This window comes from Periplaneta americana, chromosome 8, assembly GCF_040183065.1.
Source record: "Periplaneta americana isolate PAMFEO1 chromosome 8, P.americana_PAMFEO1_priV1, whole genome shotgun sequence".
NCBI classification, from domain to species: Eukaryota; Metazoa; Arthropoda; class Insecta; order Blattodea; family Blattidae; genus Periplaneta; species Periplaneta americana.
Genome location: NC_091124.1, coordinates 172,835,090 through 172,856,609, shown reverse-complemented (window position 1 = coordinate 172,856,609; position 21,520 = coordinate 172,835,090). Strand labels below are relative to the sequence as shown.

The following is a 21,520-nucleotide window of genomic DNA, read 5'->3' as shown; positions in this document are numbered from 1 at the left end:
AGGAGAAACCCCTTTCTCGGAAAGTACTGAAGCTGTAAGTTCTTGGGGCACTAGTTCATTTTTTTTTATTGAATTATCTAGTTGCACGATTTTCGCTCTGTAACGTTCCGCTCATTTTTACGTAGCTACGAGGCGGATCCAGAAAGTAAGTTTCCCGATTTTTTCCCCTTGAAAGTAAACGTAATTAGCCGTGTCAATTGCGCATGCGTAACAGATCTATGACGTATCAATCATATGCCAGCGGACAGGTCCCGCCTGGTGCCAGTAGCGTGGCAGCAGTGGTCCGAAATGGAAGCTCTTATTCCTTCTCCCGCCGCCTGCAAGGTTCGGTCGGTGATAAAGTTCTTTAATGCACAAAGCATTGCGCCAATTGAAATTATCGGCAGCTCTGTCAGGTCTATGGGCCGAACATCATGAGTAAGCAGATGGTTCGTCGCTGGTGTAGGCAGTTTTCCGAAGGTCGTCAAAGTGTCCATGATGAAGAGCGCAGTGGGCGACCGTCCCTCATTAATGATGATCGTGTTGAGCTGGTGCGGCAGTGCATCATGGAGAACCGTCGCTTCACGATTACGGAGCTGAGCAGACATTTTCCGCAGATATCGCGATCCTTGTTGCATGAGATTGTCACTAAGCACCTGCTGTTCAAAAAAGTGTGTGCCAGGTGGTTGCCGAAAAACCTGACACCCGAACACAAAATGCAACGTTTAGGAGCAGCACTGATATTTCTGTAACGGTATCACGATGGCGGCGACGAGTTCCTCGACAGGATCGTCACGGGTGATGATACTTGGATTTCGCACTTCACCCCGGAAACCAAGCAGCAGTCAATGCTGCATTGGCGGCATAGTCGATCTCCGGTCAGGACGAAATTCAAACAGACGCTGTCGGTACGGAAAATGATGTGCACGGTGTTCTGGGACAGGAAGGGCATTCTGCTCATTTGCTTCCTTCCAAGAGGTGAAACAGTGAACGCTGACCGTTACTGTGAAACACTGCGAAAATTGCGACGTGCCATTCAAAACAAGAGGCGTGGAATGCTTACTGCAGGTGTTGTGCTCCTCCATGACAATGCTCGTCCACATACGGCTCGGCGCACAGCAGCTGTTTTGACGGAATTTGGCTGGGAGTTGTTTGATTATCCACCCTACAGTCCTGATCTTGCTCCCAGCGATTTCACGTTTTCTTGCACCTCAAGAAATTCCTGTCCTCCGGTGAGCGTTTTGGCAACGACGAAGAGCTGAAGACGTCTGTCACACGCTGGTTCCATTCACAGGCGGCAGAGTTCTACGACAGAGGGATACAAAAGTTGATCCCACAATACAAGTGTCTCAATTTTGATGGTGGCTATGTTGAAAAATAGCTGAAACATTGCTGTACCTGTTGCCAATAAATGTTTTCCTGAAAGTGTGTTCTTTTTTTTTTATAAAATAGAGAAACTTACTTTCTGGATGCGCCTCGTATATTATGTGAAACATGCAAACAATTGTAATTTATTGCGTAATGAAAACTAACCTTTGTCACAAGAGTTGCTCGAAGTAGTGACCATCTTTGATTGACGCATGCTGGCATCTTGTGATGAAATTTGCATTTACACGCAAAAAAGTTCTGTTCAGTAATTCTGGTAATATCTGTTCTTATATTGTCTTCCAGTTCATCGATGGTGTTTCGGTTACTTCTATAGATTCCGTTTTCACAAATAATAGTCGCATACGGCGAGGCCTGGCCTACGTGCGGGCCATGAAACTTTGGAAATAATTCTGTCGTTAAAAACCTTCGTTATATCGTTCAAAGATTTGTCAGCAGTGTGGGCTCTGGCGGAATCTTGCTGAAAATATCCGTATTCTCTCTTGTTATCTAACGACAACCGAAAGAAATTCGAGAATATTTATTTTATGTGCGATACATCTCTGCATTTATTGTCGTTCCAAAAAATATGGGCCCTCTTATTCTTCTGGCAATCATAGCACACTATACATACACCAATTTTTGTATCATGTAAGAAAAATTTGTGAATTCTGTAGGGGGGTTTCCTCGCTCCAGTATCTGGTGTTTAGTGTACAACATAAGCGTGTAAATAAAACCACGCATCGTCAGAGAAAATTTACTCTAGATCAGCCGTGGCGAAAATGTGATCGTGCGCCGAGCCACTGTGTAACCTGCAACGTGCATAGCACCTATGGATGGAGGCGGACACCCGAGGGGGAAGTGAAGCAACTGTTTGACTTATTAACGGATTTTCATTTTCCTAACGTCAAGCACTTAAATATAATTTTATACAGTACAAGGCTACAAACTAATGTTTAGTACGTGTAACGAAGAAAGAAATGAACAAGAAAACATGGGACACATTATCAAAAGCTAAAATTAACTGTCTTCAGGATATGTCTGCTACAGAGTTTCAAAATCAGGAATTATGTCACTTACTGCCAGTAGTAGTTGATCACGAAGGTATTTGTCTGTCACTCATGATCTGAATTTGGCTTTTACTATTTTCATTGTTGAAAATAATTTAAAAAAAAAACGTAAGTAGTAGCGAACATGGCTCCAACAGAGCTAGCGAAAGAACGAAGCTTCGGATATTTATTTTTTCGCAACGATTTGAAAAGTTAAACATTTTTCAAGTCCTTACATCTAGCTTTCATTTAACATCACATTGTAAATCTGTGAGTTTAAATTGAAGATCTAACCACATTATTCGCACATGTGCTGAAAAAGGATCAACGTACAGAGATGATAATAATAATAATAATAATAATAATAATAATAATAATAATAATAATAATAATAATAATAAATAATAACACTTAACCTTTTAATGTTTCATCAGTAACATGTAGTAACTTATAATGCTGTTTTATGTTATACAACCGTTTTCCTCGTAATACTTGTAAACAAATCATACGTTTAATATTCTTATCATATTGGCAGCAAAAGAATGCGTCCTCCCATCCTACATTAAACTTTCGTTTTTGTAGAGGTACATGGTTTCGAGAGAGACATTGCAACGATAGGCTACTCGCAGGTCAGAGACAAATACAAATGGAACGGAGTTTGACTCCAGTAAGTGATAGGATGGAGGTTGGATGAGGCAGGAAGCAAGAGAAATGCATAGCTATCATTGCTAGCCACAATATGCTCGCGAGTCACATTTTCGCCACGGCTGCTCTAGATCAACCGTACCGTCACCAATATTGTGTAAAGCGCAATTGAATCGCTTATTTCAGAAACCAGTCAAACGCCAAAACAAGAAAAAATGAGTTAAAGGCGGCATGATGTTCTATGAGGGCATACGTACATTTAGTGCTGAAAACAGACAAATGTCGTCCTCCTGTAATGGCCAGACATTACATTGAATTTCGTATTTAAGTCAGAAATCAGTCTTTGTGTTCATAGTTTTGTGACCATCTGATTGAAAAAGTGTTTTGTGGTTAGCGTAGTGTTTTTTTAATAATAACAATAGATATATATCGTAGTGAAATGTCTCAAAGTTCAGAAGACGAACCTGTACCTAAAAGGAAATGAGGAATGGTAAACGAAAACGCTTATAAACGTAATACTATTCGCAATGCAAGGACAAAAGGAAAAGTCTATGTTTCTTATTCTGACAGGGAAGTACCTCAGAAAACCAAGCCCGACATTCTCACTTGCAAGTGCAATGCGAAATGTGATTTAACAATAATGAGGAAGTGATAAATGAAACATGAAGGTATTTTCATTCTCTTGAAAACAAGAACTCTGAAGATACCTATATTCAGATTTGGTTGAGGTTACTGAAGTTAAGCGTATATGTAAAAAAACAAGCTCCAGAGCAAGAGTTGGCAATGAAAATGTTCATGAAGGCACTTTTAAAAGTTCTCACTCTTACAATTATAATTTAAGGACTGGTGGTGTACTGAAACATGTTTGCAAGAATGTGTTTATGAAAATCCATTGTATTTCACATAACAGATTAGGGAGAATTTGTCAGTTATTACTTGAAAATTCTACCCCTAAAGACATTACACATTTCTTTTAAAAATACGAGTTTTATAACAAAATCCTAAACAATTCGAGAATTATGCCAGAAAAATACGTTTGTACCACTCTTTTATTGCAGAAACCAGTTAAGTGGAAAACTTTTTCGTATTCTTTAGAGCTAAAATAATTTTCCTCAAATAAAAATATTGAAATATGTACTTTCAGCAAAAAATATTAAAACCACTACCAAACCATTTAGTCTGATGCTAGACAGTTTTGTTTTATTTTCCGACAATTGGCTAACTTGCCGCTTGACTGGTTTCAGAATTAAGCGATTCAATTGCATAAATACTCGACTTACCTTGTCACATGGCTGTAATGTCTGTTTCAGTTTGAACACTTTAGTTGCCGCGTCTGGTGGTTCTTTTGAAACGATTACTTCTTGAGACAGGCGATGTAGGAATTTTGGTGGAGCGCGTTCTAAAGCTGCCTCATTTCATCCAGTTTTTCTTCCGTTAAAACCGTTCTTTTTCGCCTACGAATTCTAGTGTTTAGCGAACCAGTCTATCTTAATCTAAGAACTAGAGGCCTAATAGTATTTCTGTTTGTAACTTGAACTTCAGAGAATTTCTGTGGAAATTGCCTTCAGATTTCTCGACATGATTCGGTTTTCACATGTGTCATATGAACATTTTTTTTCTAATGTGAATTTTTGGCTGCCATTTCAGTGGATTATAACATACATAATCCATCGCTGTGGAGTAACGGTTAGCATGTGTGACCGTGAAACGAGCGGGCCCGGTTTCAAATCCTGGTTGAAACAAATAACCTGAGATTTTCCGGAGTTTTCCCTCAACTCATTAAGAGCAAATGCTGGGTAGAATTCGGCGCTGGACCCCGGACACATTTTGCTGGTATTATCACCTTCATCTCATTTAGACGCTAGATGAGCGTAGCAGTTGATAAAGCGTCATAAAGTAACCAATAAAAAATAACATGCTCAAACTGCAATTGCACTGAAAAAAAAATATGGAAGTTATACAGAAATAAAGAACACTGACAGCAATATATACACTCTGATATTACACTGAAAAAAAAAAACATACAAAAACTATGCAAAATTAAAGAACACTGACAGTAATGTCTACACACTGATATTGTACCGAAAAAACATACAAAACTATGCAAAAATAAACAAACACTGACAGTAATGTCTACTCTTTGTGTAACAAACCACGCGAGAGCAGCACTCGGACTTAACTGATCGCACAAAGCAGCCACGTGTATCCACTAACGTGACCGTCAAGTCGCTGCTTCAGCTCCTGCGTGCTACCGGCCGAAAGATAATCTGACCGCTCTGTACTTGTACAAGCACACTGGTGAAAAAATTGAATTTGATGAATTCAGTGACGTGCAGATAAGAGAAGCAGCACTCAAGATTAGCGGCTTTTCATTTTCTATGGAATTAAGCCCATACTGAGACGACAAGAATAACGTGTGGCTGCACAGATTGTCAATTGAACACTATTAACTGTCAACGCGTATCAAAAAGCTAAAAATGAATTTAAATCTGAGAAGTTTCACATATTCAAAGTAACTAACAATAAGTAAATTTTTAAGTGATTTGCATTAAGTTCAGTGACGTGCAGGCAGTTACTACATGGATATGCTCACATTAGGGGCACACGAATAGCGACACTCAGTGTTGAAGGATGTGGAGAGGCGTTTGTCCTGGCGCATCTTTCTGCTTAGACAACCCCCGGCGCCCCCCGCGCCCATGCTGAGCGACGTGCAGGACGTGTTGGAGTAGCAGCGAGTGGGCCTCATAGGTCTGCAGAAGAAGCCTCCTCGCCCGGCTCCGCCTCGCAGTCCAGCGAAGCAGCGCAGGCTGCCCGACCGGGGCCAGTGCTTCTTGAGCTCTGCCCGCACCTCTCCGTTGAGGAAGCAGTAAAGGACGGCCACGAAGAAGCCCTGCGAACAATCACACGGGGTTCACAGGAAACAGTACAGAACGGCCACGAAGAAGCCCGGCGAAAAATCAGAAAGGGTTCACAGGAAACTGTACAGAACGGCCAGGAAGAAGCCCTGCGAAAAATCAGACGGGGTTGACAGGAAAAGTACAGGACGGCCACGAAGAAGCCCTGCGAACAATCAGACGGGGTTCACAAGAAACAGTACAGAACGGCCAGGAAGAAGCCCTGCGAACAATCAGACGGGGTTCACAGGAAACAGTACAGAACAGCCACGAAGAAGCCCTGCGAACAATCAGACGGGGTTCACAGGAAACAGAACAGAACGGCCACGAAGAAGCCCTGCGAACAATCAGACGGGGTTCACAGGAAACAGTACAGAACGGCCAGGAAGAAGCCCTGCGAACAATCAGACGGGGTTCACAGGAAACAGTACAGAACGGCCAGGAAGAAGCCCTGCGAACAATCAGACGGGGTTCACAGGAAACAGTACAGAACGGCCACGAAGAAACCCTGCGAACAATCAGACGGGGTTCACAGGAAACAGTACAGAACGGCCACGAAGAAGCCCTGCGAACAATCAGACGGGGTTCACAGGAAACAGAACAGAACGGCCAGGAAGAAGCCCTGCGAACAATCAGACGGGGTTCACAGGAAACAGTACAGAACAGCCACGAAGAAGCCCTGCGAACAATCAGATGGGGTTCACAGGAAACAGAACAGAACGGCCACGAAGAAGCCCTGCGAACAATCAGACGGGGTTCACAGGAAACAGTACAGAACGGCCACGAAGAAGCCCTGCGAACAATCAGACCGTGTTCACAGGAAACAGTACAGAACAGCCACGAGGAAGCCCTGCGAACAATCAGACCGTGTTCACAGGAAACAGTACAGAACGGCCACGAAGAAGCCCTGCGAACAATCAGACGGGGTTCACAGGAAACAGTACAGAACGGCCACGAAGAAGCCCTGCGAACAATCAGACGGGGTTCACAGGAAACAGTACAGAACGGCCACGAAGAAGCCCTGCGAACAATCAAACGGGGTTCACAGGAAACAGTACAGAACGGCCACGAAGAAGCCCTGCGAACAATCAGACGGGGTTCACAGGAAACAGAACAGAACGGCCACGAAGAAGCCCTGCGAACAATCAGACGGGGTTCACAGGAAACAGTACAGAACGGCCACGAAGAAGCCCTGCGAACAATCAGACCGTGTTCACAGGAAACAGTACAGAACGGCCACGAAGAAGCCCTGCGAACAATCAGACGGGGTTCACAGGAAACAGAACAGAACGGCCACGAAGAAGCCCTGCGAACAATCAGACGGGGTTCACAGGAAACAGAACAGAACGGCCACGAAGAAGCCCTGCGAACAATCAGACGGGGTTCACAGGAAACAGAACAGAACGGCCACGAAGAAGCCCTGCGAACAATCAGACCGTGTTCACAGGAAACAGTACAGAACGGCCACGAAGAAGCCCTGCGAACAATCAGACCGTGTTCACAGGAAACAGTACAGAACGGCCACGAAGAAGCCCTGCGAACAATCAGACGGGGTTCACAGGAAACAGAACAGAACGGCCACGAAGAAGCCCTGCGAACAATCAGACGGGGTTCACAGGAAACAGTACAGAACAGCCACGAAGAAGCCCTGCGAACAATCAGACGGGGTTCACAGGAAACAGAACAGAACGGCCACGAAGAAGCCCTGCGAACAATCAGACGGGGTTCACAGGAAACAGTACAGAACGGCCACGAAGAAGCCCTGTGAACAATCAGACGGGGTTCACAGGAAACAGTACAGAACGGCCACGAAGAAGCCCTGCGAACAATCAGACGGGGTTCACAGGAAACAGAACAGAACGGCCACGAAGAAGCCCTGTGAACAATCAGACGGGGTTCACAGGAAACAGAACAGAACGGCCACGAAGAAGCCCTGCGAACAATCAGACGGGGTTCACAGGAAACAGTACAGAACGGCCACGAAGAAGCCCTGCGAACAATCAGACGGGGTTCACAGGAAACAGAACAGAACGGCCACGAAGAAGCCCTGCGAACAATCAGACGGGGTTCACAGGAAACAGAACAGAACGGCCACGAAGAAGCCCTGCGAACAATCAGAAGGGGCTCACTAAGTAAATGACTCTGGTGCTAGCGCGCTGGTCTTTCATCCAGGCGTTTCGGCTTCAATCACCGTCCAGGTCGTGATGAATGTTATGGCGGACAAAGCTATTGCAGAGAATTTTTCTCTATCATTATACCAACACTCACCACTTTACCTACATTTTCCCTCTTTCATCAACATCTCATTTTCTTTCCCTCGTTTCGGACTTACGACCGATGCAGAGTCGGCTGCGGGCCGTCACCGAACTTTGACCCCGTGACCAGTGGCCATCAGTTATTGGCGGTAGTTTTATGTACAGTGAGCACTCTCCTGGGCTCATTATATCTCGTGTGATCGGGATTCCGGGATCTCGTTTATGCCTACGTGGAAAGGTAAATTGATTCTGCAGGTTGTTGGGCAGTTCGAGGGCGACCTGAAGGGGTATAAGTAGAGCAGGAGGGCTTTAGGGCATGCACATCATTTCATCTCGGGTAATATAATGGGCTCACTCAAGTGGCCTACGTGTGAGGGAGATCAGTCTGTGCCCCTCTTTCTAAGGGAGACTAGCATCTAATAGTAAGTAAATCGACTCACTGACTTCATTACCCAGATGGGATTAGAAATCAGACCTACCATAGTGAAGGTTTAAATAGTGAAATAAAGAATGTATAAGCTTCGTTCATAGACGATAATTCATAGATTATCACCCTTAAAACATATTTTAAGTATTCATAGTAGTAATGACCAGGGAGCGAAACTTAGTGCCCGATGGGAGAGAGGCATGTGGTTTCAGGTTAACTGTGTTCTAGAGTCCCTCTACTGTGTACAATAGAAGGCGTTGTGGGTCATACCCCGTTGAACTACTGTGTCTTAGTTGTTTGCGGTTTACCTGCTTTGTGTTGCAGTCGACGAGTAACTTTTTTGTAATTGGTTATTTTACGACGCGACGGGTAACTTACATATTGAGCTAGAGATCACAGAGTTTCGTATTAATTTCTAAAAAATAAAATCGTTATAAAAATATTATATTTTGCATTTTGTCGCTAATTAGTTGTAAGATAATCGCAATAATTTCGTATAAACTGGAAAGCGATTTTTATGTGACTAATACACTTTTACTACGTCATACTATTTTTGACCAATAAAACGGTACGAAAGGACGTCTTTCAACCAATATGGCTGCTTATCGCCCAATTTTATCGCGTTCCCAGCATTTTTTTAATTTTATCGCGTCCGTAGCATTTGTTTGTTTTTATCATTACGCTAGCATTTGTTTCTTTGTTTGCCAACATTTCAAACTGCATTGGTCAGCACGTAAAAAAAAAAAACAAAAACAAAAAAAAAAACAGAAAATTACAAACCACTCCAGTTGATACACAGCACTTTCAAATATGACTCGCATTGGCATTCAAGAACAACAATTAATAAAGATCACTGGTCATAGCTTTGCATCTTCCCTGAAATCCTATTTACAAATAAATGAAGAACACCATTCGGAAATCCTGAATAAGTTGAGGAATACATCATGTACATCAACGAATTCCACTTCTTTTACGCACACGTCCAATATAACATCAACTGAACCAACAACCACTAAAACATTCAAATTTGAAAACTGTGCTTTCAATAACTGTTCCTTTTAAAATTATTCATGTTTATTTTTTATTTCATCATCCTTAATTAAAACTTTTCTTATTTCATCATTCCTAATTATAACTTTTCAAAGATTTGTTAATTATATTTAGGTTATGTTATAGCTTCTGCTGTGCGATATTATGGATAGTCACGTATCAGAGATTGTTTAATGCTAAGATTTACTGAAAATCATTTGTCAAGTAAGGTTGATTACTGGGATCCGGATAATTGAAGTAGAATGCAACTGTTTTAATAAAAATGAAACTGAATCAACAAAGCCTTCTTGACTAGTAACCTCCACAGAGTTCAATGAAGATTCTATAGTTGGCACAGCTGATAACAAGAAAACAGCTAATCATATACACTATTGCCATCTAGCGGAATACAATGGTACAATAATACATTTGAAGACAGTTCAGTATTTTCGTAAGTCAATATTTTATTGTATTAGAGTACTTTGTTACTTCTAATATTTATATACTTTCTTCTAATCGTATAATAATCAATTAAATCCCACTCGAGTTTTGATTTTCTCTAGATAAATCTGCTTGTGTTCCACTCGCAGAGTTATCGATAAAATCAAAACCTCTAGTGAGATTACTGTTGAAAAAACCTATATTACGTATTAGGCGTCAAAGTAATGTCAAAAACATTTCATACAACAATTTATTCTACATATTGAAATTAAAGATAACTTTATACAGTAACACTGAAAAAAAAAAAAAAAAAAACATTATTTGCACTATGTAACATCTGCTGTTTCTATTTGTGGAATGAAAGCAAAGGATAAGTGAAAATATTATTTTCTTTCATTGTGCGCCTACAGTCACTAACATTACACGTTGAGAAAAACCTTTCTTTGTCAACAGATGCCCAAGGAACCCAGACACATTTCAACACAGTAGGTGTAAATTCAAGGTAATTCAACATATGAGCTCGTAATGCATTAATCACGCCAACTTTAACATTGAAAGTATTGTATGATTGTTTCAAAACTGTTTTTCAAAATAATAAATGCTACACTGCAATCAATATTTTTTATATTCTTTAAGTCTTTCTATGAGTGCATTAACATTGTCAACATTTATCTTTACAATATTTACAGGGTTGAATAATTAATTTAATTTACAAAAAATGAAAATACCTATGAATCATGTAACTCGTATTTTTCAATTTCCTGAATCATGCTTAAATAATTCCTACATTTCAATCTTTAAAGGCTCGTCCCCAGTATTAAACATTTAACAACATGTTTTATTTTTATTTTTTTTAATTTTATTGGGTTATTTTACGACGCTGTATCAACTTCTAGGTTATTTAGCGTCTGAATGATATGAAGGTGATAATGCCGGTGAAATGAGTCCGGGGTCCAGCACCGAAAGTTACCCAGCATTTGCTCGTATTGGGTTGAGGGAAAACCCCGGAAAAAACCTCAACCAGGTAACTTGCCCCGACCGGGATTCGAACCCGGGCCACCTTGTTTCGCGGCCAGACGCGCTGACCGTTACTCCACAGGTGTGGACAAATAACATGTTAGATATGACATATATGTTAAATATAACTTGTTGAATTTAACACGTATATGGACATTTCAATTCTCAATTGACTTAACATGTTGACTGAGTATGTTGAAGTTAACACTTTTAACATGTTGGCGTGTTTTCCAGCAGCAATGGAAAACATGTCAAGTCAATTCATTTGCTCGTGCAACGTCGGTACAGTTCGGCAAAGTTCGTACAGTTTCCATATCAACAACTTACTTCTGATTTTGTGGCGCGTATCTTGATCATTTTTATACTATCATTGGTCCTTGGTGTTGGCTGTAAGTTGTTCGAAGTAATGGAATGGACGAAAGAAAATACATTAGAATAAAATTAATGCACTGATGGAAAGGGCATGTTCGTGGGATGTGTCTGCAAAAAAAATAAAGAGCCAAAATAAAGAAGGCCGACTGTTTTAGAGAACTGGAATTATGATTTAACTGTTCTCGAGAATACAATAGAGAGTTTTCGCACTCTCGTTGTACGCTAAACGTTAATGCTATGTTGACGTCAGTAATGGTCGCATTTGGTGATGTATGTTAACGTTCGTAAAACTGCGGAAAGAATAATTATTATACGATATTATCCGCTCCTTTTATATCTATCATGTCGTAGGCCCTATGCTAATCAATCAATCACGCTGTAATTTTTTGAGATGAAATGGCTGCTCTTAAATTGTGTCTTTCTCTGATGTAACAGGAATTATTTTTTGCACCACTATGTTAAAATCGTGTTATGACATTCTCAGCAAGTTTTTGAATACAAATCGATCTTGAACTTTAAGCTCGTTTAGAATATCTTCTGCATAGTGTCTTTTACTAAGATATTGCCGCACCCACATTCTCATTTTCTTCATTTTCAAGGCCTTGTAACAAGCAATAGAGGCAATTACGAAAGTCAAATCATCATCTGAGTCCGTTGTCCAAGATTTGAAAATAAGACACTACCTATATTAAAATCTCATAGACTGTTTATGGTGGACTACGCAAAGAAAGTCAAGTTTAACATGTTTAACAGTGTGGACAAAGTGTTAAATGAAATTAGCATTAACATGTTCAATCAACACGTTGGGATGTTAACGGTAAACAATTTAACATTTAACATGTTGTTAAATGTTTAATAGTGGAGACGAGCCTTAAGGTATACATTGACTCTTAGGATAAAAAATCCACATTTTTTCTCAATGTCTTTCAAATTTTGGTGACATTATTCTTGTGAGTAAAGTAAGAAATTTATATAATTCAAACTTGAAAATTGAATTTGGGACCCAAAAGAATTTTTTGAAAAAAAAAAAAAAATGGACTGACCTAACTCTATTAGAAATTGACCTAGGGTAAAACTTCCTTTCCCAAAATGGTCCCCCAAGTAAAGAGAATGTTACATACTAAAATTATTATTTTTTATCTGGAATCATTAAAAAAATATGCTACATTATAGAAGCACTTTAGAAATGCATATATGTATTTGTATATTTTTGGGACAAATAATTATAATCGATTGAAAATAATAATTTTAGTTTACAATATATTTCGCAAAGCACTGTTATCCTAACGTCGTATATCGATCTGCCTCTTTAAACTGTTTTGTTTCAGCCAGTCCATAGAAGGAATCTTTTACAGGATACCGGAAACGTCTATCATTTTGAACAGCTATTGTTTGGTTTTCATATAGCGTACCTCATTGTCGCTCGGTATGGTGAAACTAGAGATGTCTTATGGTCACTAAATGAAATACGCAACAATATCGGTCGCTAGGTTTGAAAAAAAAAAAAAAAAAAAAAAAGAGAGAGGAGGCATCACTTTCGACCCAACCCAAGTAAATACCGTGCGATACAAATATAGCTTATTTATTACTGAATATAGTGGCTTTTGCCTTGAGAATGAATATTTGGAACCATACCTGAAACGAAGCGAAGAGTTGATCACAGAAGAGCCAAACAAGCTCCACCCCCGGATGCACTCCCATGCTGTAGCTCATCCCTAAGAAGAGGGTGTAGTGCACCCCGAACAGAGGGACTAGCACCAACGTCGACTTGGCCCATCGTCTGCAATGAATCAGGTAAATCACTAGCACTCTTACAAAATAATTACAGACCGTATATTTAACACACTGTTGTTAGCTCATGTAATTTCTGTTTTTAATCATACTTCGTTCTCTGTGTGAGTACCGTTTCAGCAGGAATTACTGAAGTTCAGATTTAAACGGATGCACACTTCTGTGTAGGCCTACCATTTTGGTACCGATTCGTCATCTTCCAAATTACCGGTACAGAGAAAGGAACAGAAACTTCAGCAATGAATCATACCCGTATGAGACAAGCTACAAATGCAGAAGATGCGACGTCAGGATATGAGTTATCAAGTACGACACAAATATAAAAGTAGCCAGAAGAAAGGAAAGCAAAGCTCGGAGGGGAGAAAGTAGCGAGTGAATAAGTATCTCGAGAGATCATGAGAATGGAAGGTATGAGAAGAAAACAGCGGCAACAGATCTGGAGATTAGAATGTTGAAAGTAGTCTAACATCTTCTTGCCCCTTATTTTCGAGCGTCGTGGAATACGAGTGAATATACATCTGTGTAGGTATCCATTTCTCACTCAGTCATTCAATTATCCAGACACACAATTTATCCCAGTCTTCCTGTCAAGCACTCTGACCCTCACTCCAAACCCCACTATCATTTAGTTAACTCACTCACTCACTCACTCACTCACTCACTCACTCACTCACTCACTCACTCACTCACTCACTCACTCACTCGCTCACTCGCTCTTACGTATTTAGTATGTAATGCACTCAGTCGTTCAGTTCTTTCACGCGCTCAGTCAGTCGGTCAGCTCTTTCACGCGTTCAGTCAATCGATCAGTTCTTTCAAGTGCTCAGTCAGTCGTTCAGTTCTTTCACACGTTCAGTCAGTCGGTCAGTTCTTTCACGCGTTCAGTCAATCGATCAGTTCTTTCAAGTGCTCAGTCAGTCGTTCAGTTCTTTCACGCGCTCAGTCAGTCGGTCAGCTCTTTCACGCGTTCAGTCAATCGATCAGTTCTTTCACGTGCTCAGTCAGTCGTTCAGTTCTTTCACGCGCTCAGTCAGTCGGTCAGCTCTTTCACGCGTTCAGTCAATCGATCAGTTCTTTCACGTGCTAAGTCAGTCGTTCAGTTCTTTCACGCCCTCAGTCAGTCGGTCAGTTCTTTCACGCGTTCAGTCAATCGATCAGTTCTTTCAAGTGCTCAGTCAGTCGTTCAGTTCTTTCACGCGCTCAGTCAATCGGTCATTTCTTTCACGCGTTCAGTCAGTCGGTCAGTCTTTCACGCGCTCAGTCGGTCGGTAAATTCTTTCACGCGTTCAGTCAGTCGGTCGGTTGTTTTACGCGCTCAGTCAATCGGTCAGTTTTTTCACGTGTTGAGTCAGTCGGTCAGTTCTTTCACGCGCTCAGTCAATCGGTCATTTCTTTCACGCGTTCAGTCAGTCGGTCAGTTCTTGCACGCGCTCAGTCAGTTGGTCAGTTCTTTCACGTGCTCAGTCAATTGATCACTTCTTTCACGTGCTTAGTCAGTCGGTCAGTTCTTTCACATGCTCAATCAATCGGTCAGTTCTTTCACATGCTCAGTCGGTCAGTCAGTTCTTTCACGCGCTCAGTCAATCGATCACTTCTTTCACGTGCTCAGTCAGTCGGTCAGTTCTTTCATGCGCTCAGTCACTCGGTCAGTTCTTTCACATGCTCAGTCGGTCAGTCAGTTCTTTCACGCGCTCAGTCAATTGATCACTTCTTTCACGTGCTCAGTCAGTCGGTCAGTTCTTTCACGTGCTCAGTCAGTCGGTCAGTTCTTTCACGCGCTCAGTCAATCGATCACTTCTTTCATGTGCTCAGTCAGTCGGTCAGTTCTTTCACGTGCTCAGTCAGTCGGTCAGCTCTTTCACGCGTTCAGTCAATCGATCAGTTCTTTCACGTGCTAAGTCAGTCGTTCAGTTCTTTCACGCGCTCAGTCAGTCGGTCAGTTCTTTCACGCGTTCAGTCAATCGATCAGTTCTTTCAAGTGCTCAGTCAGTCGTTCAGTTCTTTCACGCGCTCAGTCAATCGGTCATTTCTTTCACGCGTTCAGTCAGTCGGTCAGTTCTTTCACGCGCTCAGTCAGTCGGTAAATTCTTTCACGTGTTCAGTTAGTCGTTCAGTTCTTTCACGCACTAGATTAGTCGTTTAGCCAGTAACGTTCTCGGTTTGTCACTTACTCACTCACTCACTCTGGGTCGCTCATTTCCGCTCACAATTAATTCGTAACATTGTTATGGGATCATATAAATGTAAAACAGACTGAAATCTTCTGCACCATCGAAAACAGTGTATGGTGCTTGATCACGAATTTTAATGTCCGTATTTCTAAATTAGCCCGTCACTCACGAAGAACAACGCCTGGCCGCTATCCACTCACCTGTATGTTCGCGTTTCGTCGCAGACGGAAGCCCGCAGCTTCAGTAGCAGGACCCGCACGATGTTGACGAACAGCGCGAAATTAAGCTGAAACACAAACACAAACACAACATCCGTTGACTTGCTGGGATATAGCATTCATGTGTACTGAAATGCTATCCAAACTAAATGTGTGTCTGCAACTTCACTTGACATCTTAATTAGTAACTTGGTCGTGTTAATCGTCTTTTGGCTGAACTAGCCACGAAAACGTCTCGCTTTGCATAACCCAAATCTGTGATCACTCAGGCCTCACCATGCCGAAATTTGGAGAGTAGTAGGGGAACAAACTTGCTTCTGCATCAGGAACAGAAATGTCGGATTATTCTAGCTGTGTGTGTAAGAAATTCACTCCTGGAACTTTCCATATATAGATTATGTAATAATTATTATTATACACTTACGAGAATGGAGACGGTGATCGGGACGCGTATCAGCAGGAAGAGCAGATGCCTGGTCTTGGTGGTCCAGCAGAGCGTGTCGTCCAGAAACGCACGCGCCAACACCCACGGCACCACGAACACTGCCGGCAGACCTGAAGCAGTAATTAAAATCTGCAAGTTACCTCTTTTCTTGCTTAAATTTTATATGTTACTAATTCTTCAATCCTCCTAGAACACCGTGGCATGTTGCTCTTTGTTAGAGCTCTACATTCCAATACAAACGACCGACCGAGAGTCATGATACACGCGCGGTCGGTGGATCGGTCCGTACTGTACGCAGCAGGCTGGCTACCGCGTGTCCTGACTCCACAGAAAGCAAAACACCTGATGAAGCATCACTGTCGTCCAGTCGGTTCCGGTCGTTTGAAGGGTATCATAGATGAAAACTGTCTTCGATTGATGTGTTTACAGTATGCTCTATGTAAATTATTAAACTGTCTGATGCCCATCACCTGATTGCTGAATCTAGAAGAAATACAGGCTGTAGGATTGAATAAAAATTACAATAAAATATTTAAATAATAATAAATTAATAAAATAAAATAAAATAAAATTTAAAAAACTATGTTTTTTAGTTGGTTATTTAACGACGCTGTATCAACTACAAGGTTATTTAGCGTCGATGAGATTGGTGATACCGAGATGGTATTTGGAGACATGAGACCGAGGGTTCGCCATAGATTACCTGGCATTCACCTTACGGTTGGGGAAAACCTCGGAAAAAACCCAACCAGGTAATCAGCACAAGCGGGGATCGAACCCGCACCCGAGCGCAACTTCAGACCGGCAGGCAAGCGCCACGCCGGTGGCTAACTATATTGTTAAAATGTTATGTTTTATTTAACGACGCTCGCAACTGCAGAGGTTATATCAGCGTTGCCGGATGTGCCGGAATTTTGTCCCGCAGGAGTTCTTTTACATGCCAGTAAATCTACTGACATGAGCCTGTCGCATTTAAGCACATTTAAATGCCATCGACCTGGCCCGGGATCGAACCCGCAACCTTGGGCATAGAAGACCAGCGCTATACCAACTCGCCAAGCAGGTCGACAACTATGTTGTCTATAAGAATATAAATTCAGGGTGGAAGGAACCTTTTACAATCCTTCTGGGATATGATATTTCGAATTATGACTAACAAGAAAGTCTAATAACATTTTGTTCTCAGAAGGACGGTTTTCGAAAATAATGGTCTTTTGTAACTCGAAATTATTAATAAGTTTATCATGTAACTGCTCAAAATTGGACTTTTATCTCAAGTAGGATGATAGAGTAAGCTTATGGTGTGTGGATAAGCTTCAGGGTTTCTACCGCGCTGTCTTGGTGTTATTGGCTGACGTTTCGACCGCTGTGTTGTGGCCATCTTCTTCCAACAACTGCTCTGAAGATGGCCACAACACAGCGGTCGAAACGTCAGCCAATAACACCAAGACAACGCGGTAGAAGCACTGAAGCTTATCCACACATCATGTACATCAGCCGCGGAAGCCTACGCGAACAGAGTAAGCTTATGTATGGCCATGTTACAGTAGTATTTGCGTGGAAAATAATACAGATTTCGAATAAATCGCGCTAATAGTCGTGTACTCATTGCATGGGAACAGGGTTGTGACACGCTGGCAACACTGTTTCTTACGTACGCATGTGGCCGAGCTAGGTGTACGGAGCGGACGATACGCTTACATTCACTTCGTCATTAGTTGCAGGTTACGTGCAGTTCGAAGCAGTAGGATCACAACGAGATGCCAAAGTTTTCTAATCGTGAGTATCTGGGCATGTACATTCCCTAATATGAGGTACCCCATATCAGGCCCTCCGCTCTACTCCATAATAGGAAACCGTTCATGTTGAATTACTGAAGCTTCCAGCTATTCTTTAGAATAGAGTTAGGGCAAGAATAGAGTAGCCAACGTGATTTTCATACTACCTCTTGAGGATAAATTTGTTAAAAACAAAAATTTATTTCTTATACAGGGACATCATTTTATTTTTACTAACATTTTTAATATTAACCTGGCTATACCTTTAGAGAACCGGAAACACAGTTTGCTACCCCTTTCCACGACTGTAGTTCGATGATACTGGCGTGAAACACAAACAAATCACTTTACTAGGTATAGGATAGAAAAAAAGTAGTTCATCCATTTACGTAAACTAGGAAATATCGCGATTTTGAGTTCGATCATTTTCATTAGGTTTTTGTTTAATCAAAATACAGTACTGTATTAAGAATAAGTGTTTTTACTCCCGAACTGAGTTATCCATGCGAACGTATTCATTATGCAGTGTATATTATACTGTCTACACCACATTAGCGTACAATATAGAGAAAGAAGTTAAATTGAAAAATAATCACAATATGAATATTTAAACACATTTTTGAAAATGGTGGCCGTTCATTTCGAAACAGGCTTCAGTTCTTTTGTGCATATTATCGCATTATAGACTATTGCATCTAATTTCAATTGCCAGTTTCGTTCTTCGTACTAGTAACTCATGTTGAACTAATTCTGTACCTACTCTATAAAAGAGTACCTTACGTATTGTAAATTCAATCTTCACTTCTGCCCGACCCACACAGATAAGATTACTCAGATATGCTATCTACTGTCCGTCCAAGTGGTTATGCCGCATGATCGTAGAAAGGGAGGAATCACGTGGCAGTTAATTAACGAGGCCCTTTTATTTAAGTTATTTTAAACAGTTGTATAATATTACGTAAACGTCCAATTCCTAACAGAAATTAATGTTTTCATAAAAGAGCTAAGGCAGCCCGGCTTTTACAGAGGGGCGCAGCAGAAGCAGGACGGGAAAATCGGGATGCGACGTAGACAAACGGACAGTACATGTGCGAAAATATGAACCAATATTGAAAGCTCTTTCGTCACTGGAAAACGCGAACATATTTCTGGAACGTACTATACTCAGTAACTCAGTACTGCTTACTATCTGCGGTCTTGGTTCTGTGTGGAGTTGGAACTTCCTTAGTAGAAGGGGTGGGAGTGAAGAACATTCAAAAACTCAGGTACAATAAAAATTGAAGTAAAAATAAAATGATGTCCCTGTATAATAATATTTTGTTCCCAGAAGGGCAGTTTTCGAAAAAAAAAAAAGATCTTTTGTAGCTTGAAATTATGATTAAGTTTTTCATGAAACTGCTCAAAATTGGATTTTTATTGCATAAGCTTATGTATGGCCAGGTTACAGTAGTAGTTGCATGGATAGTAATACAGATTTCGAATAAATCGCGTTAATAGTCGTGTACACATTGCTTGGGAACAGGGCTGTGACACGCTGGCAACACTGTTTCTTACGTATGCAAAGCATGTGGCCGAGCTAGGTGTACGGAGCGGACGATACGCTTACATTCACTTCGTCATTAGTTGCAGGCTACGTGCAGTTCGAAGCATTTGAAACTCAAAGAGATGCCAAAGTTTTCTAATCGTGAGTATCTGGACATGTATATTCCCTAATATGAGGTACCCCATATCAGGCCCTCCGCTCTACTCCATAATAGGAAACCGTTCATGTTGAATTACTGAAGCTTCCAGCTATTCTTTAGAATAGAGTTAGGGCAAGAACAGAGTAGCCAGCGTAATTTTCATACTACAAAATTTTATTTCTTATATTTATATACACAGACTTGACTACCAATAAAAATTATCGAGATATCAACTTCTTTCTTCAGCTCACAGAGGCGGATTCTTACACAGGAATATGATGACTTACAGAAAATGTTGTAGCCTGTGCTCTTGTAGTTTAAGTTTACAGACGATATCAGCGCCAAACAGCTGAGATTCTTAAGTAGGCCTCATATTAAGCACCACCCCACATTAGGCTACTTTCCTCTACTGTTAAAATAATTTTAATACCAGCAATTTTAACATTGTTTATGCTCGACCATGCCGAAATGTACTAATTATACATCTGGTAGCAGTCCTTTAATGCATGTCATTAAAGTACACCTACTCATTAAAGTACAGGTCTTCAGCCAATGATAACTCAGCTTACATGTGTTCAGCCAATGACAAGTCAGCTTTGTACCGTTATAAAACAGCAAGTATCGATTATTCTCGGATATGCAATCGAAAGAGAATTAGCGAAAAGTCACGGAGGCTGGAAATCCAATACTGTCGCAGAAGGTTATGTTCTGTTACTATAATAATTAGCGTTAATTGTAAATAATATTCAAATAAATTAAATTTGTCATCTCGTTTTTCAATGTCGAATTCAATAATCAAGGTTATAATATTATAATATTATCAAGTTTAACGGGACTACGTCAAGGTCAATGACATTATTGTTCCTCGGAAAAAATCAATACTTTCGCGTCTGCGCACATCTCACAATTCACGACCTAGAACAAGGTCACTTCCGATCTTGTCAGATACAAATAAAATGTATGCATCTGAATACCGATAATTTCAAGTTAGAAATATGGTCGAGCATAAAAAGTCGTATGAAACTCGCCTATAATGGTAATTAAGAAGCTCGTATGAAAATTATGAAACTCGCTTGCGCTCGTTTCATAAATATCCATACTCGATTCTTAATTACTATCATTATAGGCTCGTTGCAATTTGTACTATTTTTTTTATCCTTGGTGTCGCATTATGGCAGCATTATGAACAATATGACGTTTCAATACTTGTGCGGTATTGCACATTTACACTGCGTACTTGCCTTCCTGGGAGGAATTATGAAGAACACTGTTAGCTTTGAAATACTAGAGATTTAAACGCTCTATTTTATCATACTCACTAATGCCTTATGGAAATATTACAAACGATACGACGTTTAAAAACATTTTAAATAAGGCAGGTCTCCAAAGTTCGCCACTCGTCATTTTCGTTAAGATACGATGGCCAAAAGTTGACAGCAGTAACTTGATGCATAATGCCTTAGAACAGTGTCATGTCAATTGATGTCCATAGGCGCATGCGCGCGCTTTAGAGCTCATGAGAGCCTGAGCGCTTTAAAGCGGAAAAGAAAGAGACAGACGAAAGAAGTAGTATATGTCGCTTGGTCGAGCTATATACATCCAGCACTGATTCAATGGATAAAGGGAAGAGAACTTATTAAAACTGTATCCATGTTAATTTTTAGATTTGTCTGAGAAGTACAGGGACATCATTTTATTTTTACTTCAATTTTTATTGTACCTGAGTTTTTGAATGTATTTCACTCCCACCCCTTCTACTAAGGAAGTTCCAACTCCACACAGAACCAAGACCGCAGATAGTAAGCAGTACTGAGTTACTGGGTATAGTACGTTCCAGAAATATGATCGCGTTTTCCAGTGACGAAAGAGCTTTCAATATTGAATCATATTTTCGCACAGGTACTGTCCGTTTGCCTACGTCGCATCCCGATTTCCCCCACCTGCTTCTGCTCGCCCCTCTGT

At 40.9% G+C, this 21,520-nt stretch overlaps 1 protein-coding gene across 2 annotated transcripts in view; it reads right to left on the bottom strand.

The window, feature by feature from the left end:
* Positions 1–21,520, bottom strand: part of LOC138705237 (secretin receptor-like) — a 669,872-nt gene that overhangs the window by 10,451 nt on the left and 637,901 nt on the right. For both annotated transcript variants that reach the window (XM_069834055.1, XM_069834054.1), the window contains exons 9-12: positions 16,078–16,208; positions 15,636–15,721; positions 13,109–13,253; positions 5,632–5,928 (exon numbers count right to left, since the gene is read on the bottom strand). In XM_069834055.1, the coding sequence (XP_069690156.1) occupies positions 5,632–5,928; positions 13,109–13,253; positions 15,636–15,721; positions 16,078–16,208 (659 nt within the window). The remainder of the gene's footprint in view (positions 1–5,631; positions 5,929–13,108; positions 13,254–15,635; positions 15,722–16,077; positions 16,209–21,520) is intronic.